The sequence below is a fragment of the Planococcus citri genome, chromosome 4, assembly GCF_950023065.1.
Source record: "Planococcus citri chromosome 4, ihPlaCitr1.1, whole genome shotgun sequence".
Classification (NCBI taxonomy): Eukaryota; Metazoa; Arthropoda; class Insecta; order Hemiptera; family Pseudococcidae; genus Planococcus; species Planococcus citri.
Genome location: NC_088680.1, coordinates 71,898,312 through 71,921,822, shown reverse-complemented (window position 1 = coordinate 71,921,822; position 23,511 = coordinate 71,898,312). Strand labels below are relative to the sequence as shown.

General features: G+C 35.4%; 1 protein-coding gene across 2 annotated transcripts in view; it reads left to right on the top strand.

The window, feature by feature from the left end:
* Positions 1–1,219: 1,219 nt before the first annotated feature.
* Positions 1,220–23,511, top strand: part of sv (shaven) — a 119,723-nt gene continuing 97,431 nt past the window's right edge. Inside the window, exons 1-3 of one of the 2 annotated variants that reach the window (XM_065360173.1) lie at positions 1,220–1,957; positions 9,310–9,564; positions 20,114–20,155. In XM_065360173.1, the coding sequence (XP_065216245.1) occupies positions 9,339–9,564; positions 20,114–20,155 (268 nt within the window). In that variant the 5' untranslated portion in view covers positions 1,220–1,957; positions 9,310–9,338. The remainder of the gene's footprint in view (positions 1,958–9,309; positions 9,565–20,113; positions 20,156–23,511) is intronic. The other variant, XM_065360172.1, reaches the window with a different exon arrangement.

Here is a 23,511-nt window from a genome sequence, read left to right as displayed (position 1 = left end):
TTCTTGAGCAACTCAAACAATTGGGATTTTTCGGCAATGTTGACAGAAAACAAGAATTTTTGGTTATTTTTGATAAAAACACGGATTTCTTTCGCTGTTTTGTTTTTAAAAAATGCAGAAATTTCCAAAAATTTCGACAAAAAAAAGCAAGATAGTAAGACCCTCAAACTTAAATCAGAACCAATATAATCAGAAAGACTATAACGAGATACCAGCTGGTAGAGACAACGCCGTAAAAATTGTTCGGGTAGTGACAATCGCTGACCGATCGACAACGAAGCTATACGAACAATCACACGTGACGCAACACCGAAGCAGCCCTTGCGAAAAATAAGTCTCCAATTGCACGCGAATGCGAATCAACAGGTTCACTGGCAGGCATCGGTAGGTAAAGGTATCTACAGTCGATGATTGATCGTCAACCGAATGGAAAATACTCGTAGTCGTATACGATATTCGAATGCTGTAGTCGTTGCACGCTGGCTAATTCCATCCGCCAATTAAACGTATTTTGTCAGCAATTTTATTTTATTTAGTCGACGAAGGAAAAAAACAGCACCGAGCTGGTCAAGCGGGTGGTATGATTGTCAAGCGCAGGCGCCACGCCACAAACGACAGAGACACCTCTGCCACTTAATGAATGGCCGGATTGTAGATGGCGCAGCGGTGCGGTGCGGCGCAGGGCATAGGCGGCTAAACGTACCATGTGGGTCTGGGTAGGTGTACACTGTACAGTATACATAAGAGAGAATATTAGATGAGTTGTAGAATATTAGTGTTAGCAGCAGCATGAATGAATGAATGTACTGGTAAGCTGGCGCTGGCAGCGCGGATAGGCGGAGATTAGCGAAGGCAGAACAATAAAGCTGAAAGGCTGATGAAAAACCTCGGCGATTTGCTCCAATGGTACGAGTCGACAGCGTCGCGCAGACTCCTAAGTGGGGAGTAGTACCGGTTTGCACGTGTGCGCTGTGCGCGCTATAGCTGCGTGGAGCTGGCTGCGTATGCGGCGCCGTACCGCGCAGGGTACCAGATACTGCGCTAGCGCTAGCAACTCTGGCAGGGCCGGGTCGGATCGGGTCGGGAAAAGCGTACCTATGTAGCCTGTACCTAGGTACGTACAATACGAGTAAAATAATTTCAGGGGGAAACCGGTGAACCTGTTGCCGTTGCTGTCGCGGCCGTCGCCACCGTCGTCGTCGTCGCTGCTACTGCCACTGCCACTGCTGGTGGTGTTCCAAACGTTTAACTTTTCGCTGAAGCGTTCAGTTGCGGCTTCTCCGTTCGTGTTACTGGTACGCATCATCGGTAGTGCATATACCGTGGCCGCGGGCGCGCGCGCATGTCAATTCAGTGAATTCGGTTTTTCATTAATTTAAATTAGACGAAAAATTTGCCATCTTAAAAAAATATACCTATCGTTACGAGTGTCTTCGATTATTATTACCTTCGTTATTTCCGTTATTTGATCCGATCTGTTCGATCGCTGCCGCTGCCGTCGCCGTCGCCGTGCTGTGTGCGAAACTTGACACCTTATACTATAACGAACGTCAATCTACCCAATTCTGCAAGCTGCGTTTCATCCTACACCTTATTCTTCTTATCGATCAGAAAATCATCCATCTCGAACATTATCAGTGTCAATTGCATCTTCAAGGTGGCTGCCAAATCTTCCGTATTTACTCGTATATACAAATAGGCTACTTCGTACCTACACAACATTGAAAACTCCAGGATTAGGATACCTAATACCATCGCCATCGTACATTACACATCGAATTTGCTCATTTTCTCAATTACGAGTATATCTACCCTGTGCTTGGAAACACGCAGCTTTGCTTTTCAGCAATCGCTGCCCATCACTTTTTGTTCGAGTTTCCATAAAGGCGCAAATATCATTTTCCATAGTCACTTTCTTCATCATTTCGAGTGATTTGCGCTACACGGTAAGGAAAATGTAAGCAACTTATTTTGTTTGTAAGGCATGTGACAATCAGGTATCCTATCGAGTGACCCATTGTCGAGTCGATTTCCAATTATTCCATACGTGTCAATTGCTGCACCGCATCCTGCTGCAATCAGAGCACATGCTCGTGCTCACTAACAAAAGTAACAATACAGTTTACTCAGGCATTCTGCATTTCGGCTCTGTGTTGCTGTTGTGCTTTCGATTTCGAAAAAATCCAATAGCTAATAAGTAAAAGGATCAAACATAAATCTATAAAGATTCTATCCAAGCACCAACGAAACAAGTGAAGCTAGATCAATCTGAAGCGTAAATTGAATATACGAGTAGAATAATAAAGGAAAGCAAACAACGAGTCAAGATGAGTCGATATAGATGCACGAAAAACTAATAATAAAATACAATTTTCATTAAATTTCATCCCTAATTCGAATAAGGAAAAACATAAATTAGATACAAACCGTTGTGGATAAAAATTTTCTCAAGTTACCTACATCGAGTAACTTTTTTTCATTCATTAAATTTATTTTCACGTCTTCAAATGAAAAAGAAAAAAATACACTAAAATTTGAAAACTTATTCGAAATATCAAACAAAGAATCAGCTTATCATCAAATCTCATTACTCAAATGTTTGGAAAGTCAGTTTTTATATCAAGTGTAAAGTTGATGGATAATTCAATACCTCTATAAGTACATACAATTTATACAAATTGAACACGAAAATTCGCACACTGCCTGGCTCAAAACTAAATCTTAGATTACGAGCCAGTTTTTTTTCAAAATATCAAACTAAAAAAAAATCAAAATTGAAATTCGAGTCTTTTCAATTGCCATTTAAAAAGATCAATTGACTAGTATTATAAAAAATCCACATAATCACCCCCCCCCCCCCCAAAAAAAACCCACCAGTACCAACTCGACAGATTCAAAAAGCAAGAACAAAAAAAGGGACGAAAATGCAACTCAAGTAACAACATGCCTATAATATAAGTCATAATAAAAACAATAGGAACAAAATTGAAAAAATTATTTCCCAGATTCTGTACCTGGTAAAATCGATTTCTTTCAAATTTCGATAAAGACCTCAAAAAAGCAATTACTTTATACATATCGCACCTCGGGAGAAATAAGGTTACATTTCAAAAAAAATTGATTTTGACGTTTTTGCATTTTTGGGGTTTGTATGACCCCCCTCAACCAAAAATAACACTTTAAGTTGGGTAGGTACATTATCTAGATCTTGTAAAAAACGCAAATGGCCTAACTCAAAATCCCAACAACAGTGCAAGTTGTTTGGAGTTATAAGGGTATAGGTATCTAAAAAAAACTCCACCTTTTTTGAGCAAATTTCGTGCATACAAAGTGTTAACAAACAGTTTCGATTGTTTTGAATGTTAGTCAGTTAGAAATAGTCACAAGGAGTGCATTTTTTATTGGTTTGTACCAAATGGAAAATTTTTTTAAATTGATCAATTTTCAGAAAAATGAATTTGCACACATAATGAAATTTTAGTTTTTTGAGAAAAACTCAAAAACTAAGCACTCTAGAAAAAAACTAACCACATTAGGTCGATTGGAAATTTAATTCTCTACAACTTTGTTATCGTGAAATTTTTTTTGGACGCTTTCTTTCGCCTCCACATCAACTTTAATGAAAGGTTATAACTCAAAATGTTTTCCAAACATTGAAATATTTCCTCTTTAAGATTTTATTTTTCAAAGTGTTCTTATGCTAAATGAAGGTAGGATACCAGATCTTTAAAATGAGGTGCTATTCATTCCTCACAATTAATTATAAGTTGATAAAAATAATGAATCAAGTTTTTAAAAAAAAAGAAAATCACTCTCTTGTAAAATTTAAATTTCACTTTTTTGAGATGTATAACCTTATTACTCCCGAGGTGCGATATGTACAAGTTTTGGAGGAAAAAATCAATATTGATTTATCGAGCACTTGGTATGTAGTGTACTTATTACCCAAGGATTTCTCATTATTAAATTTCATCATTTTTTGAGTTAATATAAAGCCAAGTTGAATAATTTTGATGTCCATTAATTTATTGATTGATTATCTGATACAAACTCAGTTCATATATAGAATAAAAATCCCCCCCCCCACAATTACAAAAAATTACTTTCTAAATTTTTTTCAAATTCAAAATGCACTCCAAAAATTTTTGAAAATGCAGGCAGTTCGACTTTCTTGAAAAATTCTTCCGGATTTTTGAAAAAATACAAAAAAACGTGCCAGAAAGAGGGAGAAGTACCAAATAAAGTCACTATACAAAGCACTTTGAATTGACAAAATCATAAAGAGCAATTGAAGAGCTCTATTCCAGAGTAGGTTAAGTCATTTTTTTTAAAAACACGTTTTACGGAGATTTTTACTTCAAAAGTGAGTTAAGTCATCGATTTTTCAAAGTGATTTTTTCTACAAGCAATTGTTCAATGTCCAAAAAAAGGAAAGGTGCACCGACCTTTCAAAACAGAACAAATTTTAGCAACTAAAACTTTACACGCATTTTTTGGTGAAAAAAATGACTTAACCCACTTTGGAATAGAGCTCTTCAATTTTTCATAATTTCTTACTAATTTTTAAGCTTTGATGAATATAACATCTTGAAAGAAAATTTTTGAACATCTATACCTATAAATAGAAGTCAATCTCGTGTGAAATGATGCCAATTGTGAAAAATTTCGAGTTCAAACGCAAATTTTCAAGTAGATTTAATTTTTTTGTTCAATTTTGAAAATTTTTGAAATTCCTACTTATTTGGTTTATGAATAATTGATCAATCAAAATCTGATCCAATGAAGGTGAAAAACTACTATTGGAATTTCCATCCGATTTTTATCCTCCTAAAATACCAGTTAAGGGTGGATTAGGATTTGAGACTTGAGTCATCCTGCAGTTAGATACCAACAAATGTCTTAATTCGCAGTTTTAGGAAAATTTCTTTAAAATGGTCCAATAACCGAGAAAAATTTTAATCTGTTTTACCCATTCGGATTTACTTGAATTGATTATAAGTATCTACTGTGATCCTTTTCATCAATCTATAAAAACAATTTTTCAGATTTCATATTTTCCTCCAATAAGAAAATAAGATACTTGGGTACCTAATTAATTTTGACAATTTTTTTTTTTAATGAGAAACGTAGGTAAAGTCTTAATTTAAACGAGTGGAAATGGATTTTATAAAATTGTGCCAAAATCAAGTATAGGTGCAACATTCAAATTTTGATTTATATTTTTGCGAACGTGAATAGGCATTTAAAAATTGATCCCCTCCTTCCTGAAATTTGCAGCCCTATGGACACCTGTCTACGAAAAACTTGCAGAAGTTAGTTTTAAAGTTGACCAAATAACAAAACAAGGACGACAACTATTTTTTCAACACTGCCTTACATTTTTGTTCACTTATTTTGATGTTTTTTCTCATTACTTAATTTTTTTGTAGCTAATTTTGTAGAAAAAAAATACTCAAATGCGAAGCTGGCATTACTTGTCTCCTGGAAAATGGTAGTTCACGCCTTCAAACATGAAAAAACATAGATAATCTGCGATAATCAAATCGAGTAAAAATTTCAAAAAAATCGCATATCTTTACTGAACTACCCACTCATTTCCCTCCCAAATCTCTTTGAATCGCTACATCATCCGTTGTTAGTTTTTGTTTGTTTGATTCATCTATGATCTATTCGTACGTTAGCGTCATTTTCATGCCATTTACTCGTAGTTCTAACTTTCAAAAAAATACTCAAACTCGAACCAAACAACATCTCATTTTTTTTCCAAATCCACGCGTACATAATCCAAAAACTTTCCAAGTTGGGTATCAAAATAACGCGCGAAAAGATGACGCGAAAAACGCAGTATTATTCTTAGAACTGGTTTCGTATAATATAATTTACTTCTACAGAACATACCTATACTCGTACCAACGCTAAAATTCTGACATTGTTTTTCTCCATTCGTTTGTTTTTTTTTTTTCGATAATTAAACTGGTGTGCGAAAAAACCTCGTTCAAGTCACGCGAAGCGTTTATTACATAAGAGAAAATGCACACTATTTACCATACTATTCTATTTTAAAACAGGTTCTTCTAAATACATATATTCTGGTAAATTTTTCTACGCATTTTGTACACATATATTAAAAGATCCATTTTGAAAAATGGTATATGTACTCGAGTATAGGTATCTCATTTTCTTTCATTTTGGTCTCCACGAATCTTACCTGTATATTGTTTATACCTATACTCTTCAGTCGTCAGTCAGGTGTCCAAATTATACATATATATAAAATCAGCCGCAGAAGGCGATGGCGATATACTCGTACATATACTCGGACTGCGACTGATAACAGTGCAAATGGGTTTGTTAGCGAGGCGATAAAATTTGTGATTTATTTATTGTGTATATGCGCGCATTGTTCGTCGTGAAACAATAGAATGAATATGGAATGGGTTAGAGAGATGCGATGGCCGACCGAATGACCGTCGCTGATTGGCTCGTGTGCCTGGGTATACTTGTAATACTGCTCGCAGTGATTTTAGATTTTTTCACGTGCATGATCTGCTCAGCAGCTCAAGCAGCAGATGCGGATGATATTTTTTCATTATTTCGAAACTTGCGCGAGTCAGACAATGTCATACGATGAGCGATGACTAATACCTTCATTTAGCTACCATCATACAAGGTACGAGTAGGTATAGGGTCATTTTACATCAAATCGACGAAATTTTTCATACTGGACTCTCGACAAGATAATGAACAATAACTCGAACCCAAGTTCTCCAAGTATATTTGGTTGGAAGGGGGGGGGGGAAATAGTAGCTCAAAAATTTGGAGAGATAAGAAATATAATCAATTTTTAGCGCAGCTATAAGGTACAATTTGAACACTACAAATGGTCTACAAATTTCATCATTTTTCCTAGTTTAAGCCCATTAGAAGCGATTTTTTTTGCAAATCATCGTTTGCGCTTCTAATTGTTATCAACGGAAGCGCAAACAATGTATTTTTTTCAATCGTTTGCGCTTTTTACTAAAATTTCGTCAGAGTAGCAGTTGTTCCCAAAACAGCATTTAAATATTAATTTTTTGAGAATTATTTTCTGAAAGTTTCAGCATTTCTTCGTAGTTGGTGCTTTTTGAAGGAAAAAATGATAATATGTATAGTTAAGTTCATAAAAACAGTTCTGTATTTTACTTATTATCAATTAAAAAAGTGCAACAACATGCACAACGAGTAAAAATAACCAATTAAAAACGCGAGAAGATAAAAAAAGCGAATTAAAATTCGATATAAAAAACACGAATCTTCAATAAACGTACAACAAATAGAAAATTAGTTAAAAAGGAACATGAAAATAAGTACCTATGCACTAGAGTGGAGCAGAAAAAATTTATAGTCTTCAATCTCGCTGAAATTGAAGTATGTTGGAGATTTTGAGTTGAAATGACCCCAAAAAAATTTTCAGCCCCCCACGTGCCCCTGCGGTGGAACGGTGGCCCTCCAAAGTAGGGCCATTTTGGAAAAATAACTTTGTTTTTTGAATTTAAAAGTATCAATAACCAACGTTTATCGATAACACTTTATTTAATAAAGTCAGCGGCATGTAGGTAGTTAGGAATGTATCCTACCAATGTAAGACGCATATATATGTACAATGTACCTGTATACATACTCTCATACCCATTACATACATATGTGCTGAGTACAACTTACATCAATCATTTACCCATTCTAGTTATTTATAAGGGAAGAGAAATGTGAGTAGGTACCTATTTATGGGACTCTGTTGAAGTGAAGAAATGCTTCTGTATGTGTATTGTGTACTAACACCTTCCAGTAGGTGCCTAGATGTTACTAACAAGTTTGGGAACCCCTGCTTTTCAAAAGCGCAAACGATGTATAAAAGCGCAAATGATTAAAAGCGCAAACGATTTACGAAAAGCGCAAACAGTTAACAGCCATTTTTTTTTATAGATTTGGTGAGTGAAGAATGGAAATCTGCGTTGCCACCTTTTGAAGCATCAAAATTCAAAAATTAGCCAAAAAAGCTTGAAAATAATATTTTTCCATCACCTTCGCGTTCAAAAATTCTGCGAAAAAATACCCATAGTAGAACTTCTTACACATTACTTGACATTGCCCTAAAATCAAAAAATCGGTGTGGCGTTTTTTTGTATTCTCGATTTAAAAAATTGCAAAGATTACAAAAAAATGCAGATTTTTTAAATAAGTATTTTAAATGTTCAAAAATTTGCTAAAAATCTAAAACTGACGAAATTTTGGTTACGGGGGTTTTAGGACATGCTTTTTTGACCCATATAGGTTAGCTCGGTTTCGTACAATTCGAAGGACAGTTTTTGCGTAGAACTTAGAAAACGATTTTCAAAAATTAAGTCTACATTTAAAGTTTACTTCGAGAAGGTATCAAAGGTTGAAGTGGAATTGAACTGCTTCGGACGTGTACGAGCTACCTGTTGAAAATGAAAACTCGAAATTTTTTTCAACTTATACCCCATTTGAAATTTGCAAAACTGGGAACCAGAGAAATTGGCATTCTTGCACGATAACTCTTTGACCGAATTGGCTTCGCTTCGAAACACCGCATCAAGGAATACCTGAAAAAGAAAAAGGCAAAAACGCAGATTTAGGAATTAGATCGGATGTATCGTAGTGTCGAAAATCGAAATTAAAAACTAAATAATTACGAAGCGTAAACAGCTACTGTTCTCACCTCGATGTGGTACCTTTTTTCTATAGGTAGGTAGGTAGGTAGGTAGGTAGGCGTAGGTATACTTATCCTGCAAAAGCGGTTCCACAAAAGGATCGCGTCAATAACGCGTGAATAATCGTAAACTGTACCTTGATACGTGTTTATTCTATTGGTATATTAGCTGTATGTGCGGGCTGCTATACCGAACAGAGCCCCCAAATATTGATACGATATACCTCTAGATGATACATATACTCGTGTATTATATGCACCTATGTGTAGAAACAAAAAACACGCCAGAAAGGCACAGTAGCTGGTTCAATTAACCTTTTATAGCGGGTCTCTCTATACTCTGTATTATAGCCCAACTCGTGTATTAATGCGGTTTCATTCATAATCGGTTGCCGAGTACAGATAATATTGTAGGAATAGTGATACGAGGGGATGGTAAACCTATGATTAAAACCTATAACTAATCCCGTCTGGAATTGATTTCTTCTTATACTAGTTGGATACTCTACGTAAACATAATCGATCTAGATCTAGTTCTGGTACTTTTGATAATCGCAACTCGCTTTTCAAACGTATAACGTATTTTGTTGTCTTTACAGAAATGAAATAAATGAGAAAATGATGTGTGATGATTAGCATGGAACTACCTGGAATGCAATTGGAACATGGATACGTAGCGCACGGGCATTCCAATTTAGGACATACAACGACAACTGCTCTCGGCACAATGGGACATGGACATCTTGATCCTTTACATTCTCACCCGCATCATCAATCAACCGCTATCATTCATCACGCTTTGATTAATTCTTCTCATGGTGCTACGATGACCAACGACGACTCCAAGAAAAAGAGTAAGCGGAAAATCACATTTTGATACGTGTAGTCGTGTAACGTTAACGTATACGAGTATAGTCGAGTCGTCGACTTGGACTCGGACTTGGGCTAAACCTTCTGATGGCCTGTAGCCCAAAAGCACGAACAATCATGCAACTGTGGACTCTGCTCCTACTCGTACTTAGGTGTATAAAAATATGAAATTTGTAATTCGAAATTCTCTCGAGCACACAGCGCAGCGCAGGAAATACCAACTTTCAAATACACCCATTTCATTTCCTGCGCTTACCTATTTGTATTACGCTAAAGGTACCCTCTACCTCTACCTTTACCTATACAGTATACACGTAGTCCGATGCTCATTAATTTCTTACTCGAGCTCGCTGCAGTGCTTAGTGCTTATACGTATCATCAGTTCGTGTTACTTCCTCTCCCTCTCTCTCACCCCTCTCTTTATGTGTAATAGGTACGTCTACTTATATTAGATATCATTCGGCACTATTTTGAATTTTTTTAAATGCATCTCACAAAATATCCAAAATTTCAAAATGTAAACGTGGGAAAATGGCGAGGGGTACAATACTTTCAATCAATCAGATGACGTGACGATGAAATCACCTCAAAGCAACGATGAGTGACTCTTCTCTAGTTACATTGGAATTGTTAGAGGCTAGAATGAATACTACAGTGTGTACTCGACACTCGTAGATGTACTATACTATACGAATTTTTAATAGCCTCCCGCGAACCTTCTCCGCCTTGCTCCTCCACTCATTAGTGTTGCGAGCATATAATATACGTACGATTCGGCTTAAATTACGCATTGTTTCCATTCTGATAAAATACCACAATATGACTAATGGTTGCCTAAATATACAGAATGTAGTAGCGTACGATTTGCTATTGCTTTTTGTTTATTCTTTGCGCTGCTCTTCGCGAGTAGTAGGTATTGTTTTTATTTTGACATTCCTATAAAACGTGCACTCGTATAGGTTGTATAGGTAAAGGTATCCAAGTTTAAACTTTTTCGAGATATTCCGAATTATCGTTCAAGTACCTACGTGTAATTTAAAAATAAATCGAATTAACTGAAGTTTGAGGAGCTATACTCGTATTATTAGGAGATAGATTGCGAAAAAAATATGTAGACAAATTTTAACTAAATTCAGCGCGAAGATCTTCATTTTGAGTTTAAAGTCGATCAGAAAAAATTTTAGAAGTTCACATTCACGCCCTCTGGAGCAAATTCAAAATTCTGGAGAAATTGAAAAATCACGCTGGAGGCTCCAGAATGGCTGGAAATGGCGACATTTGAATTTGGGGGTTAATATCAGTTTTAGGACTCATTTCGAACAGTACTTTTTTTTTAAAAAAAAGCATGAATCACCAAAATAGTCAATTTTGGATTTTAAAAAATTCGCCAAAAATCGAAAAATGAACTTGGGCAGCTGAAAATTTTGATTTGGGGGTTTTAGAACATGCTCTTTCCAAAAATCGAGGTCCCGTTCAAATCGGAGGCGAACACCTCAAGAGGTTCCCTTGTAAGACCATTTTAGGGTTCAAGTTCAGCGATTGAAGATTTGCAAATCTCTTATTTTACGGAAAATTCACGTTTTGAAAATATTTTCTCACGTCTTCGACTCTGATTATGTATACCTACCTATTACCTACGTATAGTTTAGAAAATAAAATGTCGAATCAGTCGTAAGAAAAATTGAGGGAACAAAATCCTAATCGCAGTTATCTCATAATTTTCATGATCTATAATTAAGTACGAGATAACACCTCCGACATAATAAGTACCTACTCTTAATCGCTCTCGGTTTCTTTTTATCTACATACGAGACTTTTGTTTTCGTTTCTCTTTCTACGCACAACTTAATTTATCTGATAGATCGTACAAATAGAATAATAGTACATACAGGTAGTCGAAATTCACCCCTTTTACAACGAGTATCTATCTGTGCTATATAATACGATTTAGACGAGCTGACGAACTCGCTGAACAGACCATGTGTAAGATTCATAAGCGGAACGACTTTTTCCACCTCATGGTTACAGGTGACGAACTTGGCGATAAGCAATTTTTCAAGTGCATAGGTTACGGTTACAGGTTATTACGAGTACAACGATCAACGATGCGTTTTCAAAATACCTATAGACCTACGCATCGCAGGTACCATTCGTACGAATTGGAACAACCAGCTTAAATCATTAGGTAATTCATTATCGAGGGGTAGGTCGTCACGATTAGTAATTCGAATCAGCAAATTTTTTATTTTTCATATTTAATTCCGATAAAATTACAAATGTCATTCGGGTACGCGTGGAATATTTAATTTGATTCCATTTTAAATTTGCAAAAATTAAATTTCCATCCTCAAAAACCAAATTTTGAACTCTCCGAGTCGATTTTTTTTTGCGAATTTATCTACATAACGTGCCTGTAACATCTCAATAAACATGTAGGTAATTTTTTACCAAAAAAAAAATTTGAGATGGAAATCTGAAACAAGGTTCATGCGTTGAAATCAACACTTCCCATTTAAAATCACAAAAAATTTACAAAAATTACATACTTTCAAAAAAATTACCAAAAATTGAGCGACTGTTTATCCATTTTTCGTCTTTTAGTATCCCTTTTTTCTCCAACTTCCCCCCTCCCCTTTTAAATTTGCACATTTTTCATTACGTTTTGGTAATTTGTTATCATGGTCGCGAAATTTCAAGAAATGTAGCCTGAAATATGCAAAGGACTTTTTTCTAGGAAATGATTAATTTTATGATTTTTGACGAATTTTTGAAAATTCAAAACTGACCATTTTCGGTGATTTGTATACGCTAGTTTGAAAAATTATTCAGTTAAAATGCTAGAATTTACTCCAGAAACTGAACACCCCCGAAATAAATGTCACCCATTTCTGGCTATTCTGAAGCCTCCAGCGCAAATTTTCAATTTCTCCAGAAGGTTTTGAAATTGATTAAGGCTGCTAAAAATCGATTTCGAGGCTTGTTCTCGTTCCATTTCACGAGTTTATTCACGTTTGGTCACATTTCCAGGCGAGTAAAATTTTAAAAAAATCAAGAATCTTTCGTTCGTGGGGAAATGATTGAAATTTGCACGAATGACTGTTTCGTCTGAAATCAACCTCCGAATCCGAATTTCACCATTTCGAGCCATTCTGAAGTCTCCGATGTAATTTTCGATTTCCTCGGAAGACGTGAAATTTTCATTTGAGGAGCTAAAAATTGTTTCTGTTCGAAAAATACCTTCGAGGGAACCGCTTAGAAATCTACTCGAATAAAGATGAGCGCTTCAAATAATTATGTTAGGTTGAGAATGAGTTGAAAGTCGATTTTCAGCTATCCAAATTAATTTCCAACGCCTTCTGGAGAAAATTTTTAAATCGTGGAAGCATTTAAAATCGCGCTGGAGGCTTCAGAATGACTGAAAGCAGTGAATGACATTTGGTCTAAGATAGTTTGAGGATCAATTTCCATCATTTTCACTGAATCAGTGTGCATTTGGGCAGCTGAAATTTTGGTTACGAAGGTTTCAGACCAACACCATGTTTGATCCGAAGGCATTCACTTCGATAGGTTGCCTTGTGAATGTTAAGCACATCACTATATCTGTATTGAAAATTTCACGTACATAGTTAGGTACCTATTAGGAGTACAAATGCGATTGCGATTTCCACTTGCACTAGGAATCGAAGCCACCGAACGGCGGCGCAGTGGTAAGGACGGTATACTCGTAAACTCTCTTAAATCCACTTTCACGTCACCATTTGACCCGAAATTTTCATCGATTACAAACGATTACGCTTTAAGTTTTGATCGACGATGCGACGATGCGGAGGGTGGTCGGCGCGGCGGCGGCGGCGGTGGCGATAGAAAAAAAATTGGATAACGCCGCCGTATCTTTATATAGGAAGGTACCTTTTTACCTGTGATATGGAATAGCGACGCCGACGTCGACGCCGAAGCCGCGCAAAGTAAATAGTATAAAGTATAAAAATACGATTTCGCTTCGACTGTAACGAACTACTTCTTCCTTTCTAACTTGTTCATTGAAACGAAACGGTTGAGAGACGATTTTTTTTTCTTCTCTCCGGTTTCTGTACTGTCATCGTTTGTGGCTCATTTCCGGAATGTTTACTCCATCTCATCTGTCGATGTCGTATACTTAGTCGCGATGCTGACGGTCGCTCGCGGTGGCCAACACAAATGAATCTACCATCTACCTGTACCTAACTCTTTGGGACGTTGGTCGTCGTCTTTTTCGGCGGCATCGGCATCCACATCCAGCTAAATATTTAATAGTAATTAATGAAACGAAAATGTTTATAATACCTATACAGTATGACGCGATGACGTAGAGCTTGCTCGAAATTCAGGCGAGGGGGCGGGAGCCTGAACCTTTGCATTCACGTATTAGGTATACAATACCATACCAAGTTGGTAAATCTAATAGTAAATAAGTCCTACTCGTAAAGCGCGAACTCATCAAAGCGCAACGTCTACGTACGAGTACGAATACGAATACGAATACGAATAAAAACGTAAAACTGATTGCGAGCAGAACAGCTGTTACGAAATATGCCGTTTGCACTCGCGAGTAATCAGTTGCATTGTGTATAAAAATTCAATTTGCACAACAACATCTTCACATCTCTGCTACCTCGTCCTCGTCTACGTATCTATGGGTACGTGGTTCGCAGATGACGTTATTTCGGTTTTGTGTTGTGTTGTGTTTTGTTTTTCCATTAATATCAACTATACACATACATAATACGTATACTCGATCTCGAATCGTATCGCTACGCTGCGAGATACCTTCAAAATTATATCCGAATAGGTAAAGGTATTATCAAACATATTCGACGCGACTTTGTTGCATATCCGGTATACGAGTACCAATACCAACCAGGTACCCAGGTACTCGAGGGGGCAAACACCGCCAATTCCATTAACGTATTATCAAATTTTATTTAGCACATCCACATCCACATATACGCAGGCTGTTTGCCGGTTGTCATTTTTACATCGGATGAGTCGAGCTCATTCCGTATCAAGTATTACATTAGGTATATCTCATCTCATTATTAAATAGATAGACCATTCATTATCAGTAGGTATAAAATGCGATCATACTGATGAGAAAATTTCATTAAAATTTACTCCATTTCAATCGTAATCTGCAAAATATCATAATACAATTTAGGTCTACTTGCATTTTAATATCTTGGTCGTATTTGGCAAAAATAAGAGTGCTGCTCTAATGAGTTTCATTTCAATAAAAATTCCTCCTCCCCCCCCCCAAAAAAAAAAACACCTTGTTTTTCGCTATTTTGTGGAGATGAAAGAAATGTGAGAAAGGAAATTTGGAATTCATGATTTTACGTAAAAAAAATATTCGAAAAATAAAAATGAAATAAGTAAAATTAAAATATTTCAAGTCAAAAATTTGTTCGATTTATGATATTTTTGGAAAGAAAAATGTAGAGTAAAAAGATATTTGCAATTTCAAAATTTCACTTTTTTTTTGAAAAACTGGTACATATAAACATTTTACTTGAAATCAAAATGGAGGAAATAGAAAATATTTTTCGTCATTCTAATTTTTATGCTATAGATTATTGCATAAATTGCAATTTGTTTATATCGAATTTGTTTAATTTCAGTAATTTACAGCAACTTTTTGGACATGCTAGGCATTTTTCGTTACATTTTATTTCGTGTGATAAATATTAGGAATTTTGAAAATTATACAACATTTTCACCATAAGTATTTTTCTGAAATTTTGCAAAATGTGTAAGTCTAAGTATCATTAATTTTTAATTATTTTCAATATTGTATTCAGGGCCTTATGCTATTTAATATACGTAATAAATTTTAAACTTGCGTTTTCTTACACTTTCGTTCAATTTTGCGTAATTTTTCCGAAATGTCAACTTCAACTTTACTTTTATTATTTTTTTTTTGAAATGATCATCTAAGTAAGGTAGAGTGGGGTAATTGCAAAATTGTGACCTCATGCAAAAAAATATTAATTTTCTGGTTGTGCCAACTAGGGAGTGTCGAATCAACAACCTTTACCGACATATTCACTTGGTCACAACTCGCGGGGTTCAACTTGTTGCTTCGTAGCAAACATTTTTATCAAAGCATTTTGAAACCACTCATAAGTAAAGTGAGAGGTGTTTTTTTAAAAAATGCATGTGAAATAGAAAAAACTGTCGATTTATGTAGAATTTTCACGATTTAGGGTCATAAAGGATTAAAGTTTAAGGTAAGCTATCGCAATTTGATTTTTTTTTATTTTGGCCGTAAATCACGTTTTTGTAACTACCCCAGAAAAAAATGACTCCGGGTAATTGCAAAAACGATTTTTTTTTTTCATTTTTGCATTTACTACATACAAATATTTTTTTGCCCTAAATAATTTGAAAGTGGTTCGAAATTACAAAAAAAATAAACTTCCACGGTCATTGATGAGTTACACGTTAGAGAAGTGATTAACAGTTTTCCGGAATTTCAAAATTATTGCTCCTTTTTTATGTTCTACTGATATATTTGACAAAAAATGTATTTCTATGACAAGTTTTTTTACATAAAAAACGCATCAGAAATTACCAATAGTTGATTTTTTGTTCATTTTAGCGAGTTTTAAAAAAGTTCCCCTTTTTTTCATCGCATAAGAGAGGGGGAAAGTCACAATTATAAAGTAGTGTTTTCCTGAATGATGAATATATGTGAGGGCGCATACGGAAAGCGTCCTTATGACCAAAAAAGAGTTCCTACAACAATTTCAGAGAACTTTTTTTTTTTTTTTTTTGGTCGTATGGTCCCTTTTCATATGCGCCCTCACATATGTAGATCAAATCCTAAGATTAAAATCTAAAAACACGAAAATTTCAACTTATGAATTTTTTTTCATTTTTGAAGGGTGATGGGGGACAAATTTTACTTTTTCATCATAATATAGGATTCGGGGATTAAAATATAAAAAACGCAAAGCTTTTAATTTCATTTTGTATTTTTCAGTGTCGTAGCCAAGGAAAGGGGAGAGGGAAGGGGGTCTCCTCGCGAGCAAAAAATTTAAAATACGAGTAAAATTTGCAAAAATGGACGTTTTTTGTTTTTTGGACTAATCTTTTCGTAAAATTTTCGCTCGAGCAGTAATTTTACCTTTATTTTTATGAAATCGTCACATCACGAAAGGTTTTCAAAAATTCTCACAATTTAACAAATTCTCGCATTTTTTTACAATTTAGGGATCCCTGGCATACAATAGTTCTTCTTGCGATTAAGATATCATTCATTTGCCGATGTTTATTTTTTCACGATGCAGCTACACGCGACTAATTTTTCTTATTTTTTGGGAGGGGGAATTCTAGCACAATTCGCCAAGTTGGAAGGCAAAAAGTTTTAAGGGATTTTTAAAAATGAAAACCAAAAATTTTAGACAGTGGAAGTGAAAATAAAAATCTTTGAAAAAATGTTCACAAGAAAATTGAGAGCTACCCTAATTGATAGGCCTATATGCCCCTTATCATCGATACGAGTACATACATTTGTACGAACAAAATGTACTTGCATCGATAGTTTGACAGCACTAAGGTAATAACCGCTTACTCGAATAGCAGTACATTGACTCGCTTTTTACCAGCATAGCGAGTAGATGGGTAGGTATATCGTATTATCGTATGCGACAATATTTTAGCATCAATAAGTACTCGAGTAGGTACATTTTATTGTGAGAAATTGAGAGCCTCGCTATGCTACGAGTATACGAGTATATAAAATCTAATTGTCTACATAGTTAATACTCGGACTTGAACGCACTTCCGTTTAATAAGAAAAAATTTTCGTTGCATTTGCCATTATTTCGAAGTCGAACTCGAAGACAGGAACATATGCGTGGGGAAACAATTACAGCTGTTTACTTTCTTACAATAACCGTTGATGTTTCTTTTGTAGTACCTCTACTTACTGCCTGCCTATAGTGCCTCTGTCTACCTTGTATTGTGCATAGATACTATATACGACTTATACGAGTACTAGTAGCATATCTACATACGTTGGCATGTTACGAGTACATTGCATATACGAGTATTTACTTACTCGTACATGTGTACTGTGTAGTGTATTGTATACTCGTATTATTTCTGTAGGTGGTAGATACAGATAGCCACTGCAGCTATAGAAAGGTAGTGGGTGGCGGGTACTTCTCGACTCGGGCGTTATTTTCACGTGTATTTTCATTTTCATTTTTTACCTACCACTTAACGCGAGTCGATTAGCCTTTTTCGTAATGTACTCGTACACGACCACCACATGAGAAACGGTTGAAATTATACCAAGAGTTTGTCGGTACTCGACACTCGTACTTGTACTCATCTATGCTTTATGCGAAACATTATCGACATTGTGTGTGAAAAACTTGTACTGTATATGTGTAAAAAATAATCTTTTTCTATGTTGCGATAAGCGCGAGACTCGATTCGAATGCCAAGGTGAGAAAAACGTAGCTAGAGCTACCTTACCTATAAAACTTGTAAAACGGAAATATTTGTAAAACTTTATCGACAAAAAGTGTAGTACCCGCATCGAAGGTTGAAAATAGCGATTCGAGATTATTTTGGTTCTCAAAATAACTAACGCATTAGGCCTATATTGTACTCGTACAATGTAAAGGTACCCTACCAAAGCTTAGGAACGTATTTATATTTTTAGGTTTTTTAAATTGAAAATGGTTTGAAAATTTTTTAATGAAATTGAATGTTGATGATTCATTTATCTGAATCAGATTTCAATGAAAGTATAGAATTTTTCAATAGAACACGTTCGAGTTGCTTAGTTACATTGATTTTTCAGGTTTTTTTTTTTGGAGAATTTTGAAAAATTGAAGACATTGTTATCATTATTGAAATACCCATTTATTGAGAAAATAAAATCGATGAAAATAAGTTTAATTCAGTTTTGATAATTTCAGATGAGTGTAATTTCCATGTGAATTTCGCAGATTTTATTCTTCATATATTAACCGTTCGATCAATTTTTCGTGAGCAACAATTTAATGAAAAATCACTTCAAAATCTGTTAAACTGTCATTAAAAACAGTTGAAAATGACTAAAAGTTGACAAAGTGTCTCAAAATTCAAGAAAAATTCCATGAAAATGTCTGTAACGAGAATGGCTAGGAAATTGATAAAAGTCGAGAAAATCAAAATAGAAATACCTAAACCGTAATTTCGAAAAATTGAACAAGGTGAAAAAATTGTTAAAAACGATGAATAACTCATGAAAAATCATCGAAATGGAGCGTACGAGTTTTTAAAAAAAAATCGCTCAAAGTAAGTATTTCAATTTTTGGATTTTCAAAATTTTTTCAACTTCGAGGGTCTCGCCATGTGAACGGGTTGACATTGTTTTTGGACGAACGAGGGAGTATTTTTTTTCTTTTGAAGGGAGAATTATTCAGAAAGGTTTTGACCAGAAATGAAAATATTCAAAATAGTTTTCAGAGATTTCAATTTTTGGATTTTTTTCTACATCTACGTAAGAAATCCAACGTTGCTTGGAGACCCAGAGAGGCGTTTTCTTGAAAAGGGGTTGTAAAAAATGTTAACCAAAAATAAATTTTTACCTGCTTCAATTTTTTTAAAAATTTGTCAACTTTGAAGAAACCGCAATATACAGTCATGGAGGACCGAGGAAGATTTTTTCTTGAAAAATGATTATTTGGAGGAATTCTTACACTAAAACGGGAAATTTTCTTCACTTTTTCACCTACTTAGGTTCATTCAATTTTTATTGAGTTTTTACTACGTACGTACGAGGGGGTGCCAGCAAAAGAGGATCAAAAAGTTTGGGGACCGGGAACGTTTTTGTTTTTCAATAGAAGAATTTATTCAGATGTTTTGACGCAAAATTGGGGAATTTTCGCATAAATTGATTTTTTTAAATGGAGGGGGGGGGGAGAAAGGTGCTCCGTGCACGATTTTTTTAGCCGAGGGGAAAATTGAAAAATAGCAAATTATTTCCTCACAAACTCTAACAACTTTGAAGAATAAGAGCGCAAAAAGCAAGTAAAATACACTTGTAATACGACATTTTTTCCAAAAATTGACGAATAGATCCAATAGACGATCTATGTACACTGACAAAATCAAATTCTAGGTTACCCCCACTCGTCCCTCCCTTCCCCTCCCGAAAAACCCAACTGGAGCGTGATAATTTACTAATTTTGACCTCCTGTAAAATTTGATCTTTTGAGATACAATTTTTTGAAAAAAATACCTCAATCGAAATAACAAAAATTGAAGCATTTTTCATACTAAATGATGTCATACATTTTTTATTTCTATTCGGTCCACTCAGGACTAATTTTTATCGATAGGTAGGTATATGTACGGGACACCAGATAATTACACTTGTCACTTTGATCAAAAAAAAATAATAATACCTAATAAAACCTTTTGTAATACGAATATAACCAGGGCATGTTCTTAGTCAATTTTGTAGTCAAATTAACAATGTTGTTCTTCTTGTTACAGATGATGGATCAGGCGGAGGCCATGGAATGAGTTCACAAGAAGGTAAATTTTCAATTCACATTGATCAGCTTTTTCGGTTTGGAAATTTATGGTTAATTATTTTTATCGCTTACGATTTAAGTAATATTTTCGCAAACAAAATGCAACTTTAAAAACTTAAAAGAACTCCCTCGCAAATTGGTGAAATCAAATGATCGACCATAGCTATGTGATCGTTTTATATGCTCTACTCAACTCAGTCTCAGTCAATGTTGAACTTCTATTGACTTGGTTAAATTATAAGTCGCAGAAATTGATTACAATGCCTTCATCGTCGAGTGCCATTCCACAATTATTTTGGAGAAAACCCTATTTTCGCTGGAGGCTTCTGGTTGGCTTGAAAAGAGCTGAAAATTACGATGACCTTTGAGGGGGGGGGGGGTGTAAAAACTACTTTTTGAATTACTCCAATGATATTTTGTCCCTCAGTACAGTCTTGATTTGGGCTTTCTAAGTTTTTTTTGTATTTTGGTTTTGTTGTTTTTTTTTAGGGGGGGGGGGGGGGGATTTTAAAACCCAAGTATTTTTCCCAGGTGTAGAGGAAAATACTCGTGTTTCTAATTCTCTACAAGAAATATTTCAAAAAAATGTAACCATTTCACAATGGTTGTTTCAAAAGAAAATTTATGAATTTTCAAAATCAAAATTTATGCTATTTTTCGTCGACATTACTCCCCCCCCCCTCGTCCTTCATCATTTTTCGGTTCTGTACATTTTTCAAAAAAAAAAAAAAAAAAAATGTAACAGTAATAAAGAAATTTAAAAGAAAAATTGAATGTTTAGAAAAGGCAAAAATCGTAGAAAATCAAAACTTAATCCAGTCAATTTCCAATCACACTAGAAGTCTATAGAATCATATTTAATTCGTACGTGTTTTACAATACGGGCACAGATGAGGCATATACCGACCATTGAGGTACGAGTATGTCAGGTATCGAATCAACTACGTATAGTCGTATACCTAATAAGTAATCGGCTAATTCAAAAGCATAATAAATAAAACTTGACAAACGGTCATGTAAAACATGCTAATGGTTAAACAGTGTTGGAAATTACATCTTAATAGCTCGTTATTACACTATCGAGAACCGGTGTACATCGTGTTGATGGCATAGCATGCCATAGCATGGCATGGCACTTGGATGCGAACAGGTCGCGTCGTAGGTCTAGGTACATAGGTACATAGCGCTGCTTAAGCCTTAAACGCTTGTTTCCAGCGTCGCTCGTCGTCGCCTTGTTCGACATACGGCTAGACCGTTGGAATTAGAACAATCCTACATAACAACTAGACTCCCAGCAACAATAAAAGTGAACGTATTTTAACGAAAAAAAAAAAAAAAAAAAATTCCCCACGAAATCGGAAATGCTCGTAGGAGTAGTTAGGTACCCTATCCGGCGTCTACTGAATTAATTTTCACTTTTATTTCACTTACACCGAACTCTGCTTACGTTAGCTGATGGTCGCTCGATTCACCCAGCCACTGCTATTTTATCACTCGCGAGGCTTTTTTCCCCAATAAAGGAACTCGCCTATGCAAATCTATTAACTTTAACGTCTAATTCCGTCCTAGGCTACAAAAGGTGACTAGGCGTACGAAGACCTAAGTTTTTTCAATTTTCAAAAGTACACATATCACCGAGCTTCTTATCAATGATAGGCCTACTAGACTGGGAATACCTGTCTGACAACATTGTATAGCGATTTGTCGTCACTTTTCATTGTACTCGTGTAATTTTAATCGCTCAATTAATAACCGCCTATGTAGCCTACGTTAAAACATGCAAAATGTACGCGATATTTGCGAGCCGAACATATGACTCATTTGGTTCGGGATTCCCTTAATACGACATTACGTCTTTTTACGAGGTCAGCGGATCTCGAAAATTTTTCAAGTGTTAATTTTTCAGCATATTCATTTTTTTTTTTTTACAATCTAAAGTAACGGAAAACGTTGTATAACGAACATAAAAATAGTATCTTGCTTCGAAACGTACGTATACGTTAATGGGCTTAAATACGAACGAATTCGCCAAGTTCGAAAAATAAAAAGAATTTTTGGCTCGCTATTTCTTTCATTACTCAATATTAGTAGCTCAATTCAAATCGAACTCTCGGCAAATACAGCAGCTGAATGCGAAGAAAATTGACCACAGGAGAGTGAAATTTGTTTAAAAAATAATCGTAATTGGAAACCCTTCGGAAAATAATGGACGTCGTTACAAAAATGTTCTCGAAAGATCGCCAAGAAATTCGACAAAGTCGTCAAAAGTAGTCAAACTAACATTAAGTATTCCTAAAGAACGTGTAATAAAATTTAGATGGATGAAAAAAAATTTTAAACATCATTTTACGCTACTGACCAATGGTATGATTTTGGACTCTTTTCATTCATTTGGGGCCTTATTAGGCATGCCCCTCCAATAACCCTTCTGTAATTTTAAAATTTGACCCTCCTCAACTCAGGGGTCAACTTTATCTCCCAAAAGAACCCCATTCCCCCGAGTTTGATCTTATTTCATCCAATAGAACGTTTCCAGATTGAAAAGTAAAGAACTGAAAATTATACGTAAATGTAAAATCTGACACATCGGGAATCGTCTAGTTTGAGCTCAAATCGTCGAGAAACAGCAACATTTCTGACCCCCCCCCCCACCCTTTTCAAAGTCGGAACTACAGCAATAGCCATTTTGTAAATTCCAGTAAAAGTGAAAGAAATTCGACAAAATATTTATGACATTTCGATCGTTTCCATTCCATTTCAACGTCAACAAGATTTCATATGGACTAAATCTTAACAATTTCAACGACATTGTTCTCCTCCCCTCCCCCTACCACATCCACAAATAGAGAATTTTAGTACCTACGTACGTAAAAATAACCTTCATCGTATCGCATCGATATTGCATAAGAACACTGAACAGGAAGGAATGGAGGGGAAGGGCAAACGGGATAACGCAACTAATCAAAATTTACGTACTTCCTAAGCCTACCAACTCGAGGGAAAAAAACAAAGTTGGAATAAATCCGAGCTAATTTATACCTACGTACGTAGATCTATAATGAGTTAGGAATTATAAATTCCCACACATACAAAAAAAATGTCCAGTTCGAAATAACTTCCTTCCTTTTTTCGTCAAGCTGTCAAAACTCTAATAAAAATTCCCCTTTATGGCGGCTGCTGCGACTACCGAACCCGCGGCAGTTCGATCAATAAAATGCAAATTAGTTAGGTTAATTAGAGGTGGTGGCCGGTGCGCGATTGACCAGATTACAACTGTTTTAATTTTACTCGTATCAATTGATGAATCGACCCCACACACGGGAACTGAGTACTGACCATCGAGTGCAAATGAAATCG